At 41.0% G+C, this 20,482-nt stretch overlaps 1 protein-coding gene across 1 annotated transcript in view; it reads left to right on the top strand.

The window, feature by feature from the left end:
• Adamts9 (ADAM metallopeptidase with thrombospondin type 1 motif 9) overlaps positions 1–20,482 on the top strand; it is a 148,271-nt gene that overhangs the window by 46,810 nt on the left and 80,979 nt on the right. The window contains exons 13-19 of the mRNA XM_042680270.1: positions 7,908–8,089; positions 8,181–8,317; positions 9,639–9,756; positions 9,979–10,074; positions 16,324–16,490; positions 16,585–16,714; positions 17,562–17,688. Of these exons, the coding sequence (XP_042536204.1) occupies positions 7,908–8,089; positions 8,181–8,317; positions 9,639–9,756; positions 9,979–10,074; positions 16,324–16,490; positions 16,585–16,714; positions 17,562–17,688 (957 nt within the window). The remainder of the gene's footprint in view (positions 1–7,907; positions 8,090–8,180; positions 8,318–9,638; positions 9,757–9,978; positions 10,075–16,323; positions 16,491–16,584; positions 16,715–17,561; positions 17,689–20,482) is intronic.

Below are 20,482 nucleotides of genomic sequence, written 5' to 3'. Positions count from 1 at the left end.
TTTCATTGCTGGGGTTATGTTCGTGTTTGTGATTTTGGAAGCAGACTCTTACTGTGATAGTCAATTTGATCCCAAACTCCAGGGCTCAAGTGATAGTCAGTTTGATCCCAAACTCCAGGGCTCAAGAGATCATCCGGCTCTGTCTCCGAATTAGCTGGGACTAGAGGCATTTGCCACCATACTAGGCACCCGGCAACTATTTTGTAAAGCACTCTACCACTGAGCTATCTTCCCAGCCCCCAGCAACTGTTTTGGAAGACCCCAGCTGCTTTGGGATTATGAAACATGAGTTCATGTAACAGATTTTATTTTTTAACAGTATAGATACTATTGTTATTTTTTTCTAAAAAGCAAGCCACTGAAGTAAAGGATGAGATGGGTTAGCATCATGTACCAATGCACAGTATATAGTGCGGGGAGTGTGCAGTAGAGCAATGCAGGGGCTGCTTAGATCCGCTGATTGTTCAGAGGAGGGGAAAGAGTCTGATGTTGACATCTGTTCTCTACAAGAAAAATCAAAAATATGTAGCCAAAAAGAACACAACTATAGGAAACTTGTTTACAGATCCTGGCCTACATAAATGCTCTGTAGTACAACTCACAAATAATGATCAATTTAATTTGGTTTTATTCACAATCTAATATATATATATGTATATGTATATGTATATATATGTATATATACATATATATATATCCACTTCATCTTTATCTCTATAACGACAACTAAAGAACCATAAGATACAGACTAGTCTATAAAACCAATATAGTAACTGTAGATAAAAATGCAGATTTTCTAGATAGCCTACATTTTGTATTAGCTCTTTTTTGTAGTAGATGCACACATAAAAGTTTACAATATTTTAAAAATTGAGATCATTATTCCTACTCCCTCAAAATAATTAGATGTGTATCATTTCAGAGTGTTGTTAAAAATATGTATATATACACATATGAATATATATGATTGTGGACATAATATGTATTGCATAAAAAGAAGCATCACATGATTTACAATGAGTCCATGTTACTTTTAAAAGTCAACAGTATACTTGATGTATATACTGTTGAGCTATTTAAAATTCAACAATATACAACTGATAGGATTTTTTTTTACAAGTGGAAATCAATCTGAACTAACTGGTATCTGCATTCATCAAAAGTGTTATTTCAAGTTGCAGACATTTTGGAATTTTTTTTTTAACTTTAAGAATATACCATTCAAAAGATGCCTTGAGCCATTTTTTTTTTCATCTTGGGTTTTTGATTGTCCCCTCCCCCACTCTTAGAGCAACTCTAGAAGTAAAGTGGAAAGAGATAAATCACTCCATAATTGGGATGGCTAGACAAAGAAAATCACCCAGTGTGAAGCTCTCAGCAAAAAGGGTTTTGAGCTTCAAAGTGAAACAAAGGTCCTCGCATTCAGAAGTTAAGAACTGATCATTAAAGACCTCAATTAGAGGTCCTTGTCCTTGTTGTTTGCTATGGGAGGTTTAAAACACACACACACACACACACACACACACACACACACATACACACACACACGCACACACACACACACACACACACACACACACACAAACAAGTCTACCTAGTTGAGTGTCAGCACTGACATCATTCTATTAAAGCTCCTCCAGGTCATTTGCACTTCAGGATGCCCCTGTTAATTGAGGAAGGAGACAGACTGTCTCTCAATACTGAGGTTACAATAGATGTGAGCAGTGTCAGTTTGAAAAGTGAAAGGGGGACGTAGAAAAGGGAAAATCAGTTCCAAAAATCTCAGGGTGAACGCTTGCACAGAGAGATTCTCGGAGCAGATGGTTCATTATTTTGGATGAGGCAGTGCATTCTGTCATGGCTCTCAAGAAATGTGCAGGCACAGTTCCCACCCTTCTTCCTGGGAAGATACCCTTCCTTACCTCCTTGCCAGGGCAAGCCTTCAAATAGAATATTGAACTCCAATTCTAGGACTCAAGTAGTAGGTCTATGTGAGAGCACTGGATTGTTGTATTGTTTATTTTGTTTTTCATAATAAGATATAATCTGAAAATGTATTTAGGTAGCATTCAGACTTTTTTTTTCCCTTGCCAGTCCTAGGGCTTTAACTCTGGGCTGGGTGATGTCCCTGGGCAACTTTTTGCTCAAAGTTAGCACTCTACCACTTGAGCCACAGCACCACTTCCGGTTTTCTGGTCGTTTATTGGAGCTAAGAGTCACAGACTTTCCTGCTCAGGCTTGCTTCAAACTGTGATCCTCAGATCTCAGCCTCCTGAGTAGCTAGGCATGAGCCACTGGTGCCCGCCCATTCAGACATTTTTATGCTACATTTTTAGGGTTTTCTCCTTCCAGTCAAAATCCAAAAAAATGTGAGTAACCTTGTTGTATGCTTTGGGTTCTGCTGTCATCAGTGACCAAGCTGTAGAAACAGCATTCTTTCTAATTTTGTACCCCTACCCCATTTTTGGTCTGAACTGGGACATTGTAGTTGAAATGTGGTACTATCTAGGTGGAGGCCCTCATAGTTTAACTCTAAATTACTGTTTTTATGTTTCAATCTCAGGATTCTTTTTTTGTTGTTTGTTTTTGACAGTAATAGGGATTGGACTCAGGACCTCACATTTGCTAAGCAGTTGCTCTGTCATGTGAGCCATACTTCCAGCTCCTTTTTTATCTTTTGAGCCTGGACTATGAGTCTCCTATTTGTGTTTCCTCATGTCACTGGGATGACAGGCCTGTGCTACTGTGCCCAGCCATTGTGCTTCTCCCATAGTTAGGTTAATAAGCACAAGCCAAACAGGCCAGCCATGGTTTGAGATAGGGTTTTGTGAATTTTTATGCCTGGTCTGAACTTGAACCAGGATTCCCCCATCTCTTCCTCCCAAGCAGTTAGATTTGAGCTCTTGCATACAGCCCTTAATCGTAGTGGCAATCCATGTTCTTCAGATAAGATGATCAGTCACCCTGGCTTGCAAGGAGAATCCCTAGTTTATGTCAGTTCCCTTAGAGATACTATTATTAGCTGACATTTTTGGTCTTAAAATTTCATTGATTGGCAAGGTAAATCTCTGAAGAAATAAGAAGAATGAGTAAAAGTTAAGTTAGGGAACACCAGAAATTTAAGTTGGAAAACCAAACGAAGCATTGGAGCTAGAAGATGCATTATTGAGCAATTCAGCCTTAGCCTTGTTAGTTTGTGGTCAAAATTTGGCTTTGAGCTTCCTAGTAGCTTAAGCAAAAACACTTTCTGGAATTGTGAAACTAGAAAAAGCAACAACGCAATAATACCTTAGGAAAGACAGAAGATTTCCTTCTTGTGATGCTCTTATTTTGCTTTGAAATTAGGAGAGAGGTAAAACTTTGAAATAACATATTCTTATGTAGTCTACTCACAGCAACCATTTATGAAATTGTACTTAACAAGAATATTTAAGACACATGTCTCGTTCATCCCACCAAAAAACAAATTTTACTTTGGGCAGCAAAAGTGCAGCAGTTTTTCTTTGAAAAATGACTTTGAATTTAGATGAACTTTTTTTGTGTGTTTCAAAATAGTTATTTGTTTTCAAAATTGGTTATTGTGGAAGAACGTTCATGAACACGGAAGTAAGGTATCCAGGGGCTGGGAAGGTGGCTCAGTGGTAGAGTGCTTGTCTTGCATGCCTGAGGCCCTGGGTTCGATTCCTCAGCACCACATAAGCAAAAAGAAAAAAGCCGGAAGTGGCACTGTGGCTCAAGTGGTAGAGCGCTAGCCTTGAGCTGAAGAGCTGAGGGACAGCACCTAGGCCCAGAGTTCAGGCCCCACGACCAGACCCGCCCCCCAAAAAAAGAAGTAAGGTATCCAGTCCCCACACATTGCTTCATTTGGAAGGCTCACTGAAGATAGTCTGGTAAAACTCTTTCCTCCTTACCTAATCCTGGAACACCTTGCTAGCATTCTCTGCAGAGGTCATCCTTTTATAAAGCTTCTGGCATAGGAACCACTCTATCTTCTGGGGTCACCTCTTGTATCACTAGAAATTGCCTGTACCAGCCTAAAATCCACCTACTTTAACCATTATAAATATACATGAAGACGAAGCACAGATGGTTCATGCTACTTAGCTTCTTAGGAGGCTGAGATAGGGAGGAGCACTGTTATAACCAGCATGAGCAGAAAAGTCCAAGAGACTTCATCTCCAATTAACCAGTCAAAAGGCCAGGCTGACACTGTGTCTTATGACACATGGCTGTTCCTCTACCAGCAAGAAAAATGAGTGAGCTTGAGGCTCTGAGTTTAAGTCCCTATATTGGCACCAATATGTTCAACCCATTTGCAGGTCAAAGTTTGTTTTCTCTAAGGGCAGAAGACATCTGTAGTGATCTTTACAAAGCATTTCTGTAGTTTTGTCCTAGTCTTCATCTGTGAGCTAACTGGCCTGCTTGTATGATATGTGCTTGAAAGGAAAATTCAACTTGGTGGAATATAATAGTATTTAACCTAGCAACTTCCTTATATCCTTCTCATCCTGATTTGGCCTGCATCATCTTTAAAAGATTTTTATTAGTTGGAAATTGTGGTTAATGTTACTCTTTAAAGCTGAATTTCCTATAATTTTTGTTATTTGCCTACATGGAAAGAAACAGCCCTATCCAGCTAAATTATTAAATGGTGAGATTAATATTTTTCCATTCCAAAAGGCAAGTCCAATTGGCTAAAGCTTTTCCTATTACACAGAGTATGAAGTTAAGCAAACCACATTTGCTAGGACAGAAAAAAGGCCATCCAGTGCAAAAGGGCACATTTGCATTCATTAAAGCCATATGCATAATTAAGGAAGAAATTATAACCTTCTTTTCCATAAAGCACAGCAAGAGAAGTCAGGGGCTGAGTTTGATATGGAAAGAGACCTGTGTGAAGAGTAATAACCCCAATAGCTCTATGAAGTAGACACTAGCATCATCCTTCCTTTCAGACAAGGAAACTGAGGCCAGTGAGATGAAGCCCCTTTCCTAAGGCTGCACTATTATGAAGTGGTTGGTAGGGTTGTTTCTAACATCCATGTGTATAATCTTCTATAGTCATGCCTCTAATACATGCACTTTTGTTTTCGTGATGGTACTGATGCTTAATTTTAGGACCATCCACTCTTGCTTAGCTCAAGGCTGGCATTCTAACTCTTGAGCCATGCTTTTACTCCCAGCTTTTGGTGGATTAATTAGAGATAAGAATCTCTCAGATCTGTCTACCTGGGCTGACTTCAAACCATAATCCTCAAATTTTATCCTCTAGAGTAGCTAGGATTATAGGCAAGAGCCAGTCACTGGCACCTGGCTCCTATGTACAGTTTTTAAGGTGTCATTTAGTTATGAACATTTACAGAAATAAATAAATCACAGAATGCTGTTTTCCATAATCAGAACAAGCAAGGTAGAAAGTGTTTCCTTCTGGGGAAGCCACTTAGTAAAAATAGTTAGCTGTAGTCTAAATATCTGCAACATTTGATCAATTTCAAAAATTTCCCAAGACTCATTACATAAAAAAGTCAAAATTATTATTATTATTATTATTAGTTGTGGGGCTTGAACTCTGGGTATGGGCGCAGTCCCTCAGCTCTTCAGCTCAAGGCGAGCACTGCACCACTTGAGCCACAGTACCACTTCCACTGCACCACTTGAGCCACAGTACCACTTCCGGTTTTCAGGTAGTTTCACGGACTTTCATGCCCAGGCTGACTTTAAACTGCAGATCTCTACCTCCTGAGTAGCTAGAATTACAGGCGTGAGCCACCAGTGCCCAGCTTAAAAATTATTTTTAAAGAGAATGCGATATAAGATACTTCTGGGCAATAAATAAATGACCCATCCAAGGTACACAGTTGGATATTTTAAAAGAGTCCATAATGATAATTTCTGCCTCAGGAAAAACAGAAAGGGGGTGCTTCTCATAGGACTTTTGAAACAAATTTTACCCAAACAGTATGGTTCTGATTAGTTATTCATATTTGTTTTATGATATTTTATGTATAAGAGACTTGGGTGTCTTGATACTGAAGAAAGGATTTGGTATCCAATCAACCAAGATTCCCAAGAAGAACTAGACCAGAACACACCACACCACAGTCCCTTAGGATAATGTTAAAAAAAAAAAAAAAAAGAAAGCACCAAGCCTGGGCAACTTGAGTTCCAGTCCTGACTCTGCTCTTTTACTAGCTGCGTGATGTTGGGGAAACTCCTTACCTCTCTGATCTTCCTGTTGCTTGATAAAAAAGTACCCCATCAGCCCTATTCTTGGGCAAGAAATAAAAAAGAATTCTGGCAAGTCAAATGCACAAGGCAGATACAAACCACATGGCTATAATTGTACTTAATGGAGAAGCAACTAGACACAGACACTGATGTTGTTACCTGCCATTGGACATTTCTAGATGTAGCCTTCTTTGTGAAAAATGATGGCAGATGTTATCATACTCTTTAAGCTAGTACACGGCAAGCTTTGCAGGGGACTCAGCACTCAGAGAGCCAGGAAGCTTACCCAGAGTCACCGTTTTCTTCCTGCAAAATCCATGTTCTTCACCTCCCTCGGCACATCTTGGATTAAGGAGCCCATTTATAGCAGTGTCAGGACAAGCTTCCTTGGGCGGTTCTTCCTGAGACCTGAATGCCCTGCAGGAGCATTTGTGAATCCCTTGCCAAATTAAGAGTTGGTGCTCAAACTAACCGGTGGGCAAAATCAGATTCCACTGTGAATCAATGGTGAATTGGGATAGCTGCTGACTGCTGGTGGGTAAGTTGTATAATTTGTTCTCCGGGTCACATCTGGAACCTACATGTTGCATGCCGGGAATAAATTCTCACTGTCATGCCTCAGAAGGTACACTCCATAAGGTGTCATACGAAGTAAGGGAACCAGTGTGCTCTCTCCTCTTCTTAGTGAGTGACTCAAACTATGGAGATGTGCCCTTTATCCTATGTTATTTGTAGAACACAACACAACAAAACAATGGCTGTCAGGAGAAAGGATGGGGAGGGCTGATGAGTGGGGGGGTGGACGGGCGTTCCTCCCCCTCCCCCGCCACCCCCCCCCCCCCCCCCCCCGTCTCCCCAGAGTGTAAATCAAGGTGCATGCGGTAGCTGGGGAGCTGGCCAACTACCCAGCAGATATTTATCAGATTCTGTGACAAAGCTCCTCCCACCCATGTCCAAGAATAGAGCTCAAAGGGCCTGGTAGCTTACTAGAATCACTGGGGAAAGGGGACCTGTTCTTAACCATGTTTTTGTTTGTTGGGCATGTGGCTCAGGCCTATAATCCTAGCTGCTCAGGACACTGTGATCTAAGGATCATGGTGTGAATCTAGCCTAGGCACAAAGTCTGTGAGGCTCTGATCCCCAATCAACCACCAAAAAAACTGGAAGTAGAAGTAGAATTATGGCTCAAGAGGTAGAGTGCTAGCCTTGAGTGAAAAAGCTAAAGGACTGGGCCCAGGCCCTGAGTTCCAGTTTTAGTATTACTACTACTACTACTTCTACTACGACTATTACTAATAATAATACAATCTAGACCAAAAAAATGGAAGGATTGGAAATGTCTAAGAGAAAAAAGACAAGAAGTGTAGTCTCAGAGATTCAGGCTTTGTGTTTCCTACATGAAGTGACATACCCTGGCATGTGGTCCTCCAGACAGCCTTACAAGGTTTTAGCATTCATATCACAGATAGAGGTGTTACTGCTTGCAAAGGTTAAGTGACTTGCCCCATGTTTATTCTTTGTATTGTTGAAGAGAGAATGCCCTTGGAAACAGAGCCCTGGCCCTCCCTTCTTTCCCTGGCCATCTTAAATTTGCTTCCCTAGAAAATAGGAAGTCTTGAGGGAGTGAGTGACCCTTATAATACAGTGTGTGTGTACGTGTGTGTTTTACATTGTCTCAGGCCAAAAAATGGTGGCAAGTACTGTGTGGGGCGGAGAATGAAGTTTAAGTCCTGCAATACGGAGCCCTGTCCGAAGCAGAAGAGGGATTTCCGAGATGAGCAGTGTGCTCACTTCGACGGCAAGCATTTTAACATCAATGGTCTGCTCCCGAACGTGCGCTGGGTCCCTAAGTACAGTGGAAGTAAGTGGTTCTGGGCCAGTGCCTGCAGTTGGCAGACCTGCTCTGGCTCCAGACAAAGAAGTCACACGGGTGTCATGTTTCTCCTCTCTAGTTTTGATGAAGGATCGGTGCAAGTTGTTCTGCAGAGTGGCAGGGAACACAGCCTACTATCAGCTCCGAGACAGAGTGGTTGATGGGACTCCCTGTGGGCAGGACACAAATGATATCTGTGTGCAAGGCCTTTGCCGGGTAAGTCCCACATGGTGTTTACTTCCTGCTGTCAAGCTGAGGTTTGTGATTTCCTTGACAGAATAACAGCTGCTGTTCTCTGTGTGCTATCTCCTAGGCAAAAGTGTATTCTCTGAACCATTAGCGTTAGACCATTGATTCTGATGCATCCTTATGCCAAAACCTGAAAACCACTGCCCAGGGTTTTCCCTGGACCTCTGTGGAATGCTACACAAAACTTCCCCTTGACAATTCACACCAGTTCAATTTATACTATAACCTGAGCATGGGCGGTTAATCCCAACTGCTTCCTGACAGCACATTTTTCTAGAATGAAGAGCTATGTTCCAGAAAGATGTCAGGAGAAAGAGATGACACCACTCATCATTCCTCTTAGTGCTTGGGTGTTGTTCTTGGAAGGTTAAACAGAGAAAGAGCTGGTTCAGCTTGGTATCAGAGCGGTGATTTCTTGAGGGTCTGAAACCAACTGTCAGAAATCCTTGCTAACCCAGCCGGATGCTGAGTTAATGTATATGTACCTTGCTTGTGGTCCAAAGGCCAATTGGAATTCCTCACCTGTCAGGTTTGAGTGTAAGAGCATCTCCCCCAGCGGGCTCTGTGATGTAGATTCCCTTCTGGGCCCACTCCATGGAAACACCTTGAGTTTCTTTTGAAAGATGAGTCATAGTGGAACAAAAGACACTGGAAATGGGGTTTTCCCCAGCTTCTCTGAGAGCTCTCTTCTACTAAACTCATGTGTAGGGAAAGCTCCAGACTTTGTGTTTTGCCCTGTATGCAGAACTAATATGTTAATGCAGTGGATTTCACATCAAATCAAATTTTCTACCCTCACTTGGAAAACTGGAAAATGTCAGCGCTCAGCTCCTGGCTGTAAATGTCATTCTTAGCCTGAAGTGTTCAGTGGTTTTTCCCTTAAGATGGGCACGAAGTCATCATTAGCTATAGCTCTTCCCACCACCTCCTGCCTCCTCATTTTTTTTTTCTCATTGACTCTGCTTCTTTCTGGACCAGCATATCTCAAACTTTAATCTGTACAGGCATCACTTGGGGGAACTTGTTGCAAATGCCAACCTGGATTCAACAGAGCTGGGTGGGTCTGGGGAGTCTCCATATGTAACAATGTCATGATCGTGACAGATTCAAGGACTGCATTATAAATGGCAGGCTGTAGACAGTATGAGTTTTCAACCTTTGTCATCTTGAAAGGGGTACCGCGTCCTTGTCATTTCAGATACACGTCATGAAAAGAAACGCATTATTTGCCATTTTTTCATCTATTTGATGCTTACCATGTATTTCAAATGTTTTCTTTTTTTAAAAGCAAGCTGGATGTGATCATGTTTTAAACTCAAAAGCCCGGAGAGATAAGTGCGGGGTTTGTGGTGGCGATAATTCTTCGTGCAAAACAGTGGCAGGAATATTTAATTCAGTGCATTATGGTAAGAATCTGCTCCTAAGAACCATGAGAAGAGAAAAGTTTCAAAATGGTTCACTCCATGTAATACGTAAAAGTATTAATGTCAAGCGTAAAATCAGTCCTGTTGCGGGATATTATCCATAAGACCCCTAATAGAATCGTATGTCCTTTTGCCCCTTTTTATTCTGTTCTTGGAGAAAGTGACCCGTGAAATGGAACTCAATTTCTGCTGAATTCTTTCCAGGTTACAACACTGTGGTTCGAATCCCTGCTGGTGCTACGAGTATCGATGTGCGACAGCACAGTTTCTCAGGGAAATCTGAGGATGACAACTATTTAGGTGAAGTATCATGCCCCAGCCATTTGTAAGAATTCTGCTTTCCTCCTGGAGTCATGGATGCCTGCTCCTTCCTTCCTTCCTTCCTTCCTTCCTTCCTTCCTTCCTTCCTTTCTTCCTTCCTTCCTCTCTCCCTTCCTTCCTTCCCTCCCTCCCTCCCTCCTCCCCTCTCTTCTTCCCTCCCTTCCTCCCTCTTGAACATGGTGAATTTCTTTTCATGAAAGAAATGGATCTTGCAATTCATTATTTTGTTTTGCTCTCATTGAGACATCCCCAGAATATAGGCCATAGGGTTAAGTAGTTGTCTTATAGCAGGGGATGTTCTCTCTCTCTCTCTCTTGATTTTTGCAAAATAGAATGGCTCCAAGTCAAATTGAAAGTACTTACCCTCTAAATTTAGCAGGAAATTATGACTCTCATTGAATCTCTCTAAAGAACCTGTCCTGTGGGTGATTTGCAAATGTTATTAGCAGCACTAGTTGATTTAAATTTTATGTTATCAGCTCTAACTGGTAGCAAATCCCTGGTAAGCCCATTCAGTATTTTATCATGCCTGGTCAGTCCTAAAGTTCTATAATGGCACACATTTTTCCCCCTCAGGTCATTGCTAGAAAAGCCAATTAAAAAACCTTACAGATTCTTCATTCTTCTCTCTGGGATTAATTCATGTCTGTTCCTTATATTTAACAACATAATAAGTTTGTATCTATTCCTTACATGGAACCATAACTCACCCAAGATTTTCAGCAGTTTTCCCAGCTCAGTCCCACTTCAGTTTATTCATCTCTAAATTGCCTCCAGTGATTATTGAATTTACCCTCCCACTCTTTAAAAGAAGGGCGTAGGCAATAATGGAATGATTGAAAAAGATTCAGCTGTTGACTTTGAACAGCTAGGTACATCATGGTCTGGCCATGGCTTACTTGGATCCAGAAGAAATCAGGGCAGTCTTGCTGGGCAATTTTTCTTTTATTTATTAAGAAATTAATGTACTTTCTGTTTTACAATAATATCCAGGCAGGAACTCTATATCCATTAGAATACGGCTTCTGTAGAGTTTTAATCCAAGCATTTGGACATGCTGAGCTAGTTAATGAGTATTTTTGAATCAAATGAGAACCTATGTCTGTATTTTGAAATGTCTACATGAACTCGTACAGTGATAAACAGTGATCCTATAGCCAAGCCTGCTAATCATACTTCTTTATGCACGACTGGTATTAGAGCATTTTCTACTGTGGATCACCATCCATCCATGTATTCACTTATTTAATACGTGATAGCATTACTTGAGGCAGAATAACTTTTGAAAAATGAACCTAAATTTAATGGGGAAAAAACTCTTTCTTCTTGGGGTTCACTTTGTTATGGGGGGAAAATAAACAATAAATAATAGCTTTGTAGACAACTCTCTACTGTTAGAAGGTAGAAGAGGTATGAGAAATCAGAACAGCAGTAGGAGAACTGAGGCGGGCATGGTGGAAGCAGAGAGAGAAAACGGGCTGTCTTGGGGGAAAGCATTCTAGGCAGAAGGAAGGCTTGTACAAATCATGTTTGGATTGTGGGAAGAACAGAGGGAAGCCAGTGTGGCTATGGTGGGATGGGTGGGGAATAGTAGTAGGTGGGGTTAGACAGGAGGACAAAACAGATAGGGCCATGTAACCATTCTAAAGCCTCTGGCCTTAATTCTGAGAGATAGAGGAAGCTATTGGCAGTTTTTATCCAAAGGATATCATGATAATAACCATATTTATGTTTCTGGCCAATATATCAGGCACAGATAAGTGGGGCATGGTTAATGTAGACCAGCAACACTGGTCAAGAGATTATTTGAACAAACTAAGGGCTGGAACAGAAACTCAGGTATAGAATGGCTGCCTGGTAAGCATAAGACCCCAAGTTCAAATCTCAGTACCACCAAAACAAAGAAGAAGGAAGCAAGCAAGCAAGCAAGCAAGCTCAAGACTCTACTTGAAACCCTGAAACATAACCAAAGCAAAATGGGCTGAGTTGTGGCTCAAGTATTGGTGTGTCTGCCTACCAAATGTCAGGCTCCAAGTTCAAACCCTACTACTGGGGAAAACAACAACAAAAACAATATATATAGAGAGAGAGATGCTGATGGTTTTGTTCAGTGAATGGGAACATAAAAGGTAGTTGGTGTTAAGATGATCAGATTCTGGAACCTTTTGATGTTGGAACCATCATGAATTGTTGATGAATTAGACATGGTGTGTGAGGAAGAGAGGTGGATGACGTTTGTCCTGGAGTTGAAAGGAGTCCAAACTCCCAGGTTGTGAACTGAGCAATGGAAAGGCTGGAGCTGTTGTCGGCTAGCATGGGGAGATGTGTTATTTACTTATCTAGCTGATTGATCCCCGGTACTTACTTAACATAGGGGCCATGCCTTTGCATATTGGACTGCTACTACAAGCCTGCCCAGTCTAGGACTTACTGAGTGTCCACTGTGTACTTCATGCAAAGTGGAAATACCTTGAAGATCAAGATTCATTTCTTCATTCTAAGGCCACAGAGTCCTACTTTAATTAGCTAAAAAGAAGGAAATGGCATCATCTTTTTGGCGCCCCAAATGTTCAATGAAAAGGCAACTTTATAAGAAAAGTAACAGGGCTGGGGCTGGTGCTTGGTAGTAAGTCATGTGTTTGGGATGTGCAGGGCCCTGGGTTCAATCTCTAGCAATATGCCCACAAGAAGGAATTGAAGTCAGAGAGTTCACAGGATTCTCAAGGACTCTTTTCAGATTATTTGGGAGGAATCCACACTGCTATTTCCCTAACTGTGCAAAATGGATCAAGTGTTTCTCTCCAGGCTTTTGGTTATTAATATGAGCACTTAGTCTACGTGTCCTCACTATAACTACTTGCTAATTAAATCAAGTAGCTATAGTCACTGCCTTGTCTATTAATTAACTTCTGGAAAGCTGGAAGTCACACTGAATTGTTCATTTCTGCTCTTTAAAAGGGAGAAGGATTCTCTTCTCTTCCTTCTTGGGAAGATAATCTCTGTCCAAGTAGTGGCCTTAATTTAGTTGAACTTCATCAGCACATGCAAACTACCTAAATTCACCTATTCTTCATTGGACATTTCTTAATTGCTTGGTAAAGAATGACAACAAAATTACAGATTTGGCTCAGGGATAGACAGTCGGAGCAAGTCCTGGCTCTTAAAGGGAATATTGTGGGAAAGTCACGTGCCTTAGAAAGTTTCTCTGGAAGCAAATAAAAAGAATGCAAGCATTGCTGAGTGTTGGGGCTCATGTTTGTAATCCTAGCTACTCAGGGATTAGATTTGAAACCAGCCTGGGCAGACAAAACTGTGAGACTCTTCACTCCAATTTACAAGCAAAAGGCTGGAAGTGGAGATGTGGTTCATGTGGTAAAGCACTAGTTTTTCAGTGTATAAGCAAAGAGAGATGGTGAAGCACTGAGTTCAAGCCCTAGTACATAAATAAATAAAAGAATGCAAGTGTTGATTGCAAGTCACGGTCCATTGAGTGTGCCAGCTGACACCTCAGCTTTTGAACCTCACAGTCATTTAACAAGTTAGGAAGAATTCAATGTCATTAAGTCTAGAGTGTGTGTTTACTCTTGGCTTATAGCAGGGGACAATAGAGTACTGAGGAGGCCTTACAGCCCACACTTAGTTTTGTGAGTTCAGTCACTGTGGTTCGGTTGCTAAGCAACCTTCATCCTTATCCTTGATGGTTGTATAAAGGTCAGTCAAGTCATACTCTCCTTGTGTGTTTTGATGAGAGAGCAGTTTCCAAGAGAGAGGGCCTTTGTAGTAACCCAGATCTGATGGGTGCAATGGGAGGGAAAGCAACCCAGGAAATTACCTCCCCTAATCGCATTAGCGGGAGGTCGAGCAGGAGACTCTTATTTGCAGGAAATGATTTGTTTCACAAGGTACCGAAGCAGAAAAGTCTCCCTGTCACAGCTCGTCCTTTCACACAGGCTTGGTGTATACTGCCATTGCCATGTTCCTGTCTCTTTAGGAGAAAATTGGAGCCATTTCTGTGATGCTTATTTTTCTCCAGGACACTTAGCCCTTGATTAATTGTGGCAGAGGGAAGCCAGGAATCGATTCAGTGCTAGATAAAGCAGGAATTCTCCTTCATCTCTGACTTTACAGAGAACTGGGAAAAGCCATGTATCAGAGCTCATCATTAAGAGAAGGCTGATTTGAGCCCATATCCCATTCTTTAGTCCCCATTAACTGGGATAAGTAACAAACAGCACAGGGTGAAATGCTAGCAAGTCAGCACAAACATGAGAGAGGCCTGGAGACAAGCGAAAAGACCCCCAGAATTAACCTAGATGAGACCACAGCTCTTTGTGAAGGGAATCAGATTACTGTTGAATGTCTACAACTGGCATATGACATGTTGTTTTAGTTGGGCATCTGCTGGATAGCCAGGACGAGGCTTCACTTGAAAGGATCGGGTGATTTTGTTGATGGCCCATCATGCCCTCACCACATAAGTGACCTGCTTTAGGAAGTAGCCTTTGGATGCCCGAGGTGCCACAGAAACAACCTTGTCCCCAGTCAGTGACCCGTTGTGAGGCCTGCATCTTGCATGGCTGCTGGGGCTCGCGCTGCAGGAGCTGCAGGCCAGACAAGCTTGTTGGAGGTTTACCCTGGCTGGGAAATAGTCATCTGGCTGTAGGTGCACTGTCCTCCTGGGCAGGACCATCATCACGTGCATCACTCATTCTTTTAATATCCGAGTACCTTCGTAGGACTGTCATCATTCTGGGGTTAAGAGAAGTGAACTTTAAATCTTTCTTTTCTCAAAACACAAATAGGCTCATGCAGTCTCACAAAACCCACTATTTCCATTTCTTTTTTAAAATCTGCAACCTAAACACACTTGGCTTCTGTTTGTATACAAAGGGAAAAATGCACAAAGTAATCCATTTCTTCAACAAGCATTTGCTGACTCTTCTTAGAAAACGTTCGTTGTTCACAAGCTCTGGAGACAGATTTTCATGCTTAGAAGCCACCAGGCTTTGGGAAACCAATCATCTCTAAGTCACACCTTTTTGTGTTGGTGTGAAGTTCAGCACCTGTGACAGACCCAGCCCCCTCCAGAGGTGTGATAAGGACCCAGGGCATATGAGGGTATGTGCAGGGATTATGATCTGACAGGCCAACTGTGTGTGTGTGTGTGTGTGTGTGTGTGTGTGTGTGTGAGAGAGAGAGAGAGAGAGGAGAGAGAGAGAGAGAGAGAGAGAGAGAGAGAGTATGAGGTAAGAACACTTTTTAAGGTCTATCCCCTTAGCAAGTAATCCCTATGCTGTAATTAGGTATCTAGAACGTCAATCATTTTGCAGGATTGAAACATTGTTCTCTCTTACCCCATCCCTTCCTTCCTCATCTCGGCCCTGGGCAGCCATTACTGGCCACTGATTCTGCGAATTTTGCTATTGTAGATTGCATAATGGATCGAACTCTGTTGATCAATCTGATCGAACTCTCATTTGGACAGGAATCTGCCACTTGACTCAAGCAGTTTTCCAATATCTCATTTCAGCTTCATTGACTCTTTCATCTTTTGCACGATTTAGAGTCAATTCATTCTCCCAAAAACCTTCCCGTTGCTGTTTAAGACCTGAGTGGTAGTAGTAAATACAGCATACCAGCATTCCTGGTGAGGCCATTTTAGAATGTCTCCACTGAAGGCTTCCCAGGAAAGCTGACATATGAGCATCATATTGACCATGTATTTTTAAGATTGTAACATTTGCCAAACAAAGAAGACTTAATGAAGTCTTAGTAAGCTCAGCTAATTATAATGTATGTCAGATATGCATATATATGTATATATGTAGGAAAGTCAGTTAGTGTAAGTATCCAACTAGTCAGCACATCATAATGTTTTAAGTCATAGTATTTTCAAATCATAATATTTTGCCTCCATTTGTAATCTTGTAACTATAGGTTGTTCTAAACCCCCAGACAGACTGGGATCTGTATCTTCATCTCATTGTCAGGTATCATAAAGGGATAGGTGTTTTTATCTTCATGTTAGAGGGCAAGAACTAGAGACAAAGAGGGAAAACGATTGTCCAAGGCCACACAGCAACTGTGGGATGAGTCAAATGAATGTGAACTCAGACCTGTCTGGCACAGAAGTGTCCTGTCTTCTGCCTCTCTGCCTATCAAATCATGACTTCCTGTTTCACACAGCTAGTCACAGGAAGTCAGCAAATTTTCTTTTCTCATCTACAGCTTTATCAAGCAGTAAAGGTGAATTCTTACTCAATGGTGATTTTGTGGTCACGATGTCCAAAAGGGAAATCCGTGTTGGAAATGCTGTGATTGAATACAGTGGCTCTGACAATGTTGTGGAGAGAATCAATTCCACAGACCGTATTGAACAAGAACTTCTGCTTCAGGTAAACACTCAGCCACAACAAGCTCATGAGGTCTTGTCTTTCTTTACTTCCACAGATCCTCAACTATCTCTCTCCATTTTGCCCACATCTGCAGGTTTTGTCGGTGGGAAAGTTATTCAACCCTGATGTGCGTTATTCATTCAATATTCCAATTGATGACAAGCCTCAACAGTTTTACTGGAACAGTCACGGACCCTGGCAAGCGTGTAGCAAACCCTGCCAAGGTATCTGCTTGGAGTTTCAGTTTAGTTGAATTTGAAGAGATTTTAAGTCAAGAAAAAGAAAAAAAAACCCTGCACAGCCAGGCACAGTGATTCATGCCTGTAATCCTAGCTACTTGGGAGGTTAAGTTCAGGGGGATTGTGATTTGAGGCCAGCATGGGCCAAAAGTAAGACTCTCTATGAGAAATAAGAAAAGCAGAAAAGTATTAGGGGTACATCTGAAGTGGTAGAGCAATTTGCCTAGCAAGTGCAAAGCCCTGAGTCAAACCCCAGTACTGCCAAAATATACCCTCCCACTCCACCCCCCCCCCCCCACACACACAGCTGCATATATGCAGTCTGAAAACTTTTCTACTTACATGTGTCCTCAAATCTTTCTCTTGATCTATCTGGCAGTTTGGGGCTGAGAAGTGAAACTATTGAGGAGACTTGGGTTATGTTAGGTTTCTTCCTACTAAGAAGTTTGCACACTATGTGTGAAGCCAAGCCAAATAAACTGTGCCAAGTTAACTTTCCAGAGATGTGGTTTTAATAGTCATATTATATGTTATTTATTTTGTTTCCTTTTATTAAATTAGGGTCATCAAATTACAGCCATAGGGCTAAGTCCAGCCTACCACCTTCTTTTAATCCACAAGGTTTTATTGGAACACAGCCACACCAATTTGTTTATGTATTGTCAATGAGCATCTGTTTCTGTCCTGTAAAAGAAGTACAACAGCAGAGATCCTGTGGCCCACAAAATGGAACACATTTACAGTCTAGCCTTTCTAAACAGAAAATGTTTGCAAAATCTTTCACTGAATAACGGCTGGTTTTCTTTCCTAATTTTCTTTCCACTCTGCTTAGGGGAGCGGAGACGAAGACCTGTTTGTACCAGGGAATCTGATCAGCTAACTGTTTCTGATCAAAGATGTGATCGGCTGCCCCAGCCAGGACCTGTCACGGAAGCCTGTGCCACAGACTGCGACTTAAGGTGGGGCCTAAGTTTCCCCCCTGTCTTTACCTCTGAGCTGAGAGGCTGTGCATAGGCAGATAGAAAGAAGACAGCTGAACTTTTGTTACCCCTCTTGCATTTCCATGAAACAACTTTCAGCCAATTCGCTATCCCTCTGGAACCCATTAACCAAAGACTGTACCTCCATATTTTTGATTCTCTTAAGAGTTAAAAATAGTTTAATAGAGTCTGGCACTTGCCAGAAAACATTATCATATGATCCTTAAAAGTCACTAAGTAGGTATTGGCTGTACAATGGAGTCATATCTTATGCAAAGTTTTGTTTGAAAGCCAGCAGTACAAGAAGAATCCTTATCCATCTATCGAACCAAAAAGTTCTCCATCTATTTCCTGGTGTACCACAAGGAAAACTCTTAGAACACAAAAGTTGCACTAAATTAAGAGAAAAGGAATTAGGGAAACAACATGTAGAGAGCTAGATATTCACACAATTCTGTATTTAAGAAAATTATGAAATCTGAAGCAGGAAATAATAGAGCAGGTGGGAAATTCTAAAGCCTTCCCATTTGCCCTTAAGATCGATTGTGTCCTGTTCAAGTGTTGAATAGCCTGAGGGTTGCATGGGTAATTTACATGCTGGGTAAGGTGAGTGGCTGCTTTATCTCCTTTTTTTTTAGGTGAGAGATTATTAGCCTAGAATGGTATGTGAATGTGCTAAGTCTTTCCATTCATAAGTAGCCAAGTAGATAAATACTTCAGCATTTTGAAGTTTCCAAATCACCATGCCAAATTCTGTCTAGGAGTCTTGGCTGCCAGTAGTGCTGGCATATAGATGTTTGTAAGCCGCTGTTGAAGTTTTGAGAGAAAAAGAAGTACTGCAATCAATTAATGATGTCTGCCAGGGGAATTAGGCAGTTACATTTCTCCCTTCCAAAGCCTTGATCATTCCACTCTACCACTCTATTTCTCTATTTGTTACTGACCTGCTTGCTTTTTAACTTGCCAAAAAGCATGGACAAAGTCATTGTAAAAAACAACAGCGACTAGACCACAGTAACAGATAAACATACACTGGGCAATATTCTTTTTTTTCTTTTTTAAAAATTAAGTTTTTTATTGTAAAAATACTGTACAAAGGGGTTACAGTTACATGAGTAGGTAATGAGTACATTTCTTTTTTTTTTAATACGTTTTTATTGTAAAAATACTGTACAGAGGTTACAATCACATGAGCAAGGTAATGAGTATATTTCCTATTCAGCATTGTTGCCTCCTCCTTTGTTTTTCCCCAGCCATCCCTTCTCTCCCATCTCCTCAGCTACACCACCTTCACCCCTCCACCCCTTACCCCCCACCCCTGCCTAAATTGTAAAGCTCTTTTTTTGACATAGTGTCTTGTACATCTCATTGTTGCAGTGGGTCAATCTGTATCCCTATTTAAACAATTTTTTTTCCCTTTACCTCCCCAAATTATACCAACATCAAATACAGTGAAAACGAGGGTTATACCGTGGGGGAGGGACATACAAAGCAACAACAACAAAAAAAATCACATGGTACCTTATAAATACGTTAGAAACAATAGCAAGGAAATAAAAACCACTGTGTCCCTATCTTGGGTTCATTTTGCTTAACATCATCTTATCTGATCTTTTCTACTTGTCCCAGACATATACTAGTTATTGCAAATAAGGGAAACCATGGGACCTATGTTTCTTTGGGCCTGGCTTACTTCACTTAATATAATTTTTTTCCAAGTCTTTCCATTTCCTAACAAATGGGGCGATGTCATTCTTTCTGAAGGAGGCCTAGAATTCCATTGTGTATATATACCACATTTCCAACAACTTTGGAAAGTAGTATAGAGTTTCCTCAAAAGACTCCATATAGAGCTCCCCTGTGACCCAGCAATCCCACTTTTAGGCATTTACTGAATGATTACAAACAAGACCATACTAAAGCTACCAACACAACTATGTTTATTGCAACATAATTTACCATAGCTAAGATATGGAACCAACCCAGATGCCCCTCAGTAGATGAATGGATCAAGAAAATGGGCAATATTCTTGTTTTAGTTAATATCTATATAAGACCATGTGTGTCAGCTAATTGATTTAGAATAGAAAACTTTCAGAAAAAAAGGTTGCTTTCAGAAAAATAATATATGTATACATATATTATATATATATTATATATATGAGGTATCAATGGCTCACGCCTATAAGCCTAGCTACTCTGCTGAGATACGAGGATCACAGTTTGAAGCTAATCCAGGTAGGAAAGTCTATGAGACTCTTACTTCCAACTTCCCAGCAAAAATCCACAAATGAAACTGTGGCTCAAGTGGTAGAATGCCTGCCTTGAGCAAAAACAGCACAAGGACAGCTCCCTGGCCTTGAGTTCAAGTTGCATGGCTGACACAAAGGAAAAAAAAACCTGCTGAACTGAATTAATCACTAAAGTTTTGGGGGGGGGGAACACCTGAATTTATAAGATGCCTTGAGATCCAGTTACAATAAATTGAGAAAGGTTGCAATTTCAGATTCACCTTTTATTCAGTTGTCATATTTCCTATCACTCTGAAAGTTGTAATAGTCACATTCTAATTGTTGTTTTTAGCAGCTACATATTCTTCAATTAATAGCCCCATGTTAGTAAGATAGATTTTATATTATCTTATGATCTTACATATGAACTTATATTACCCTATAATGAAAGAAGCTCTATTCATTTCTCAAACACCACCATGAAGAATGAGGAAAACGAAAGCTGAGAAAAGTTTCTCAACTTGCTTAAGGTCTCCTATCTA

This window comes from Dipodomys spectabilis, unplaced genomic scaffold (assembly GCF_019054845.1).
Source record: "Dipodomys spectabilis isolate Male_0828 unplaced genomic scaffold, ASM1905484v1 ptg000054l, whole genome shotgun sequence".
Classification (NCBI taxonomy): Eukaryota; Metazoa; Chordata; class Mammalia; order Rodentia; family Heteromyidae; genus Dipodomys; species Dipodomys spectabilis.
This window is presented reverse-complemented; position numbering and strand designations above follow the sequence as displayed.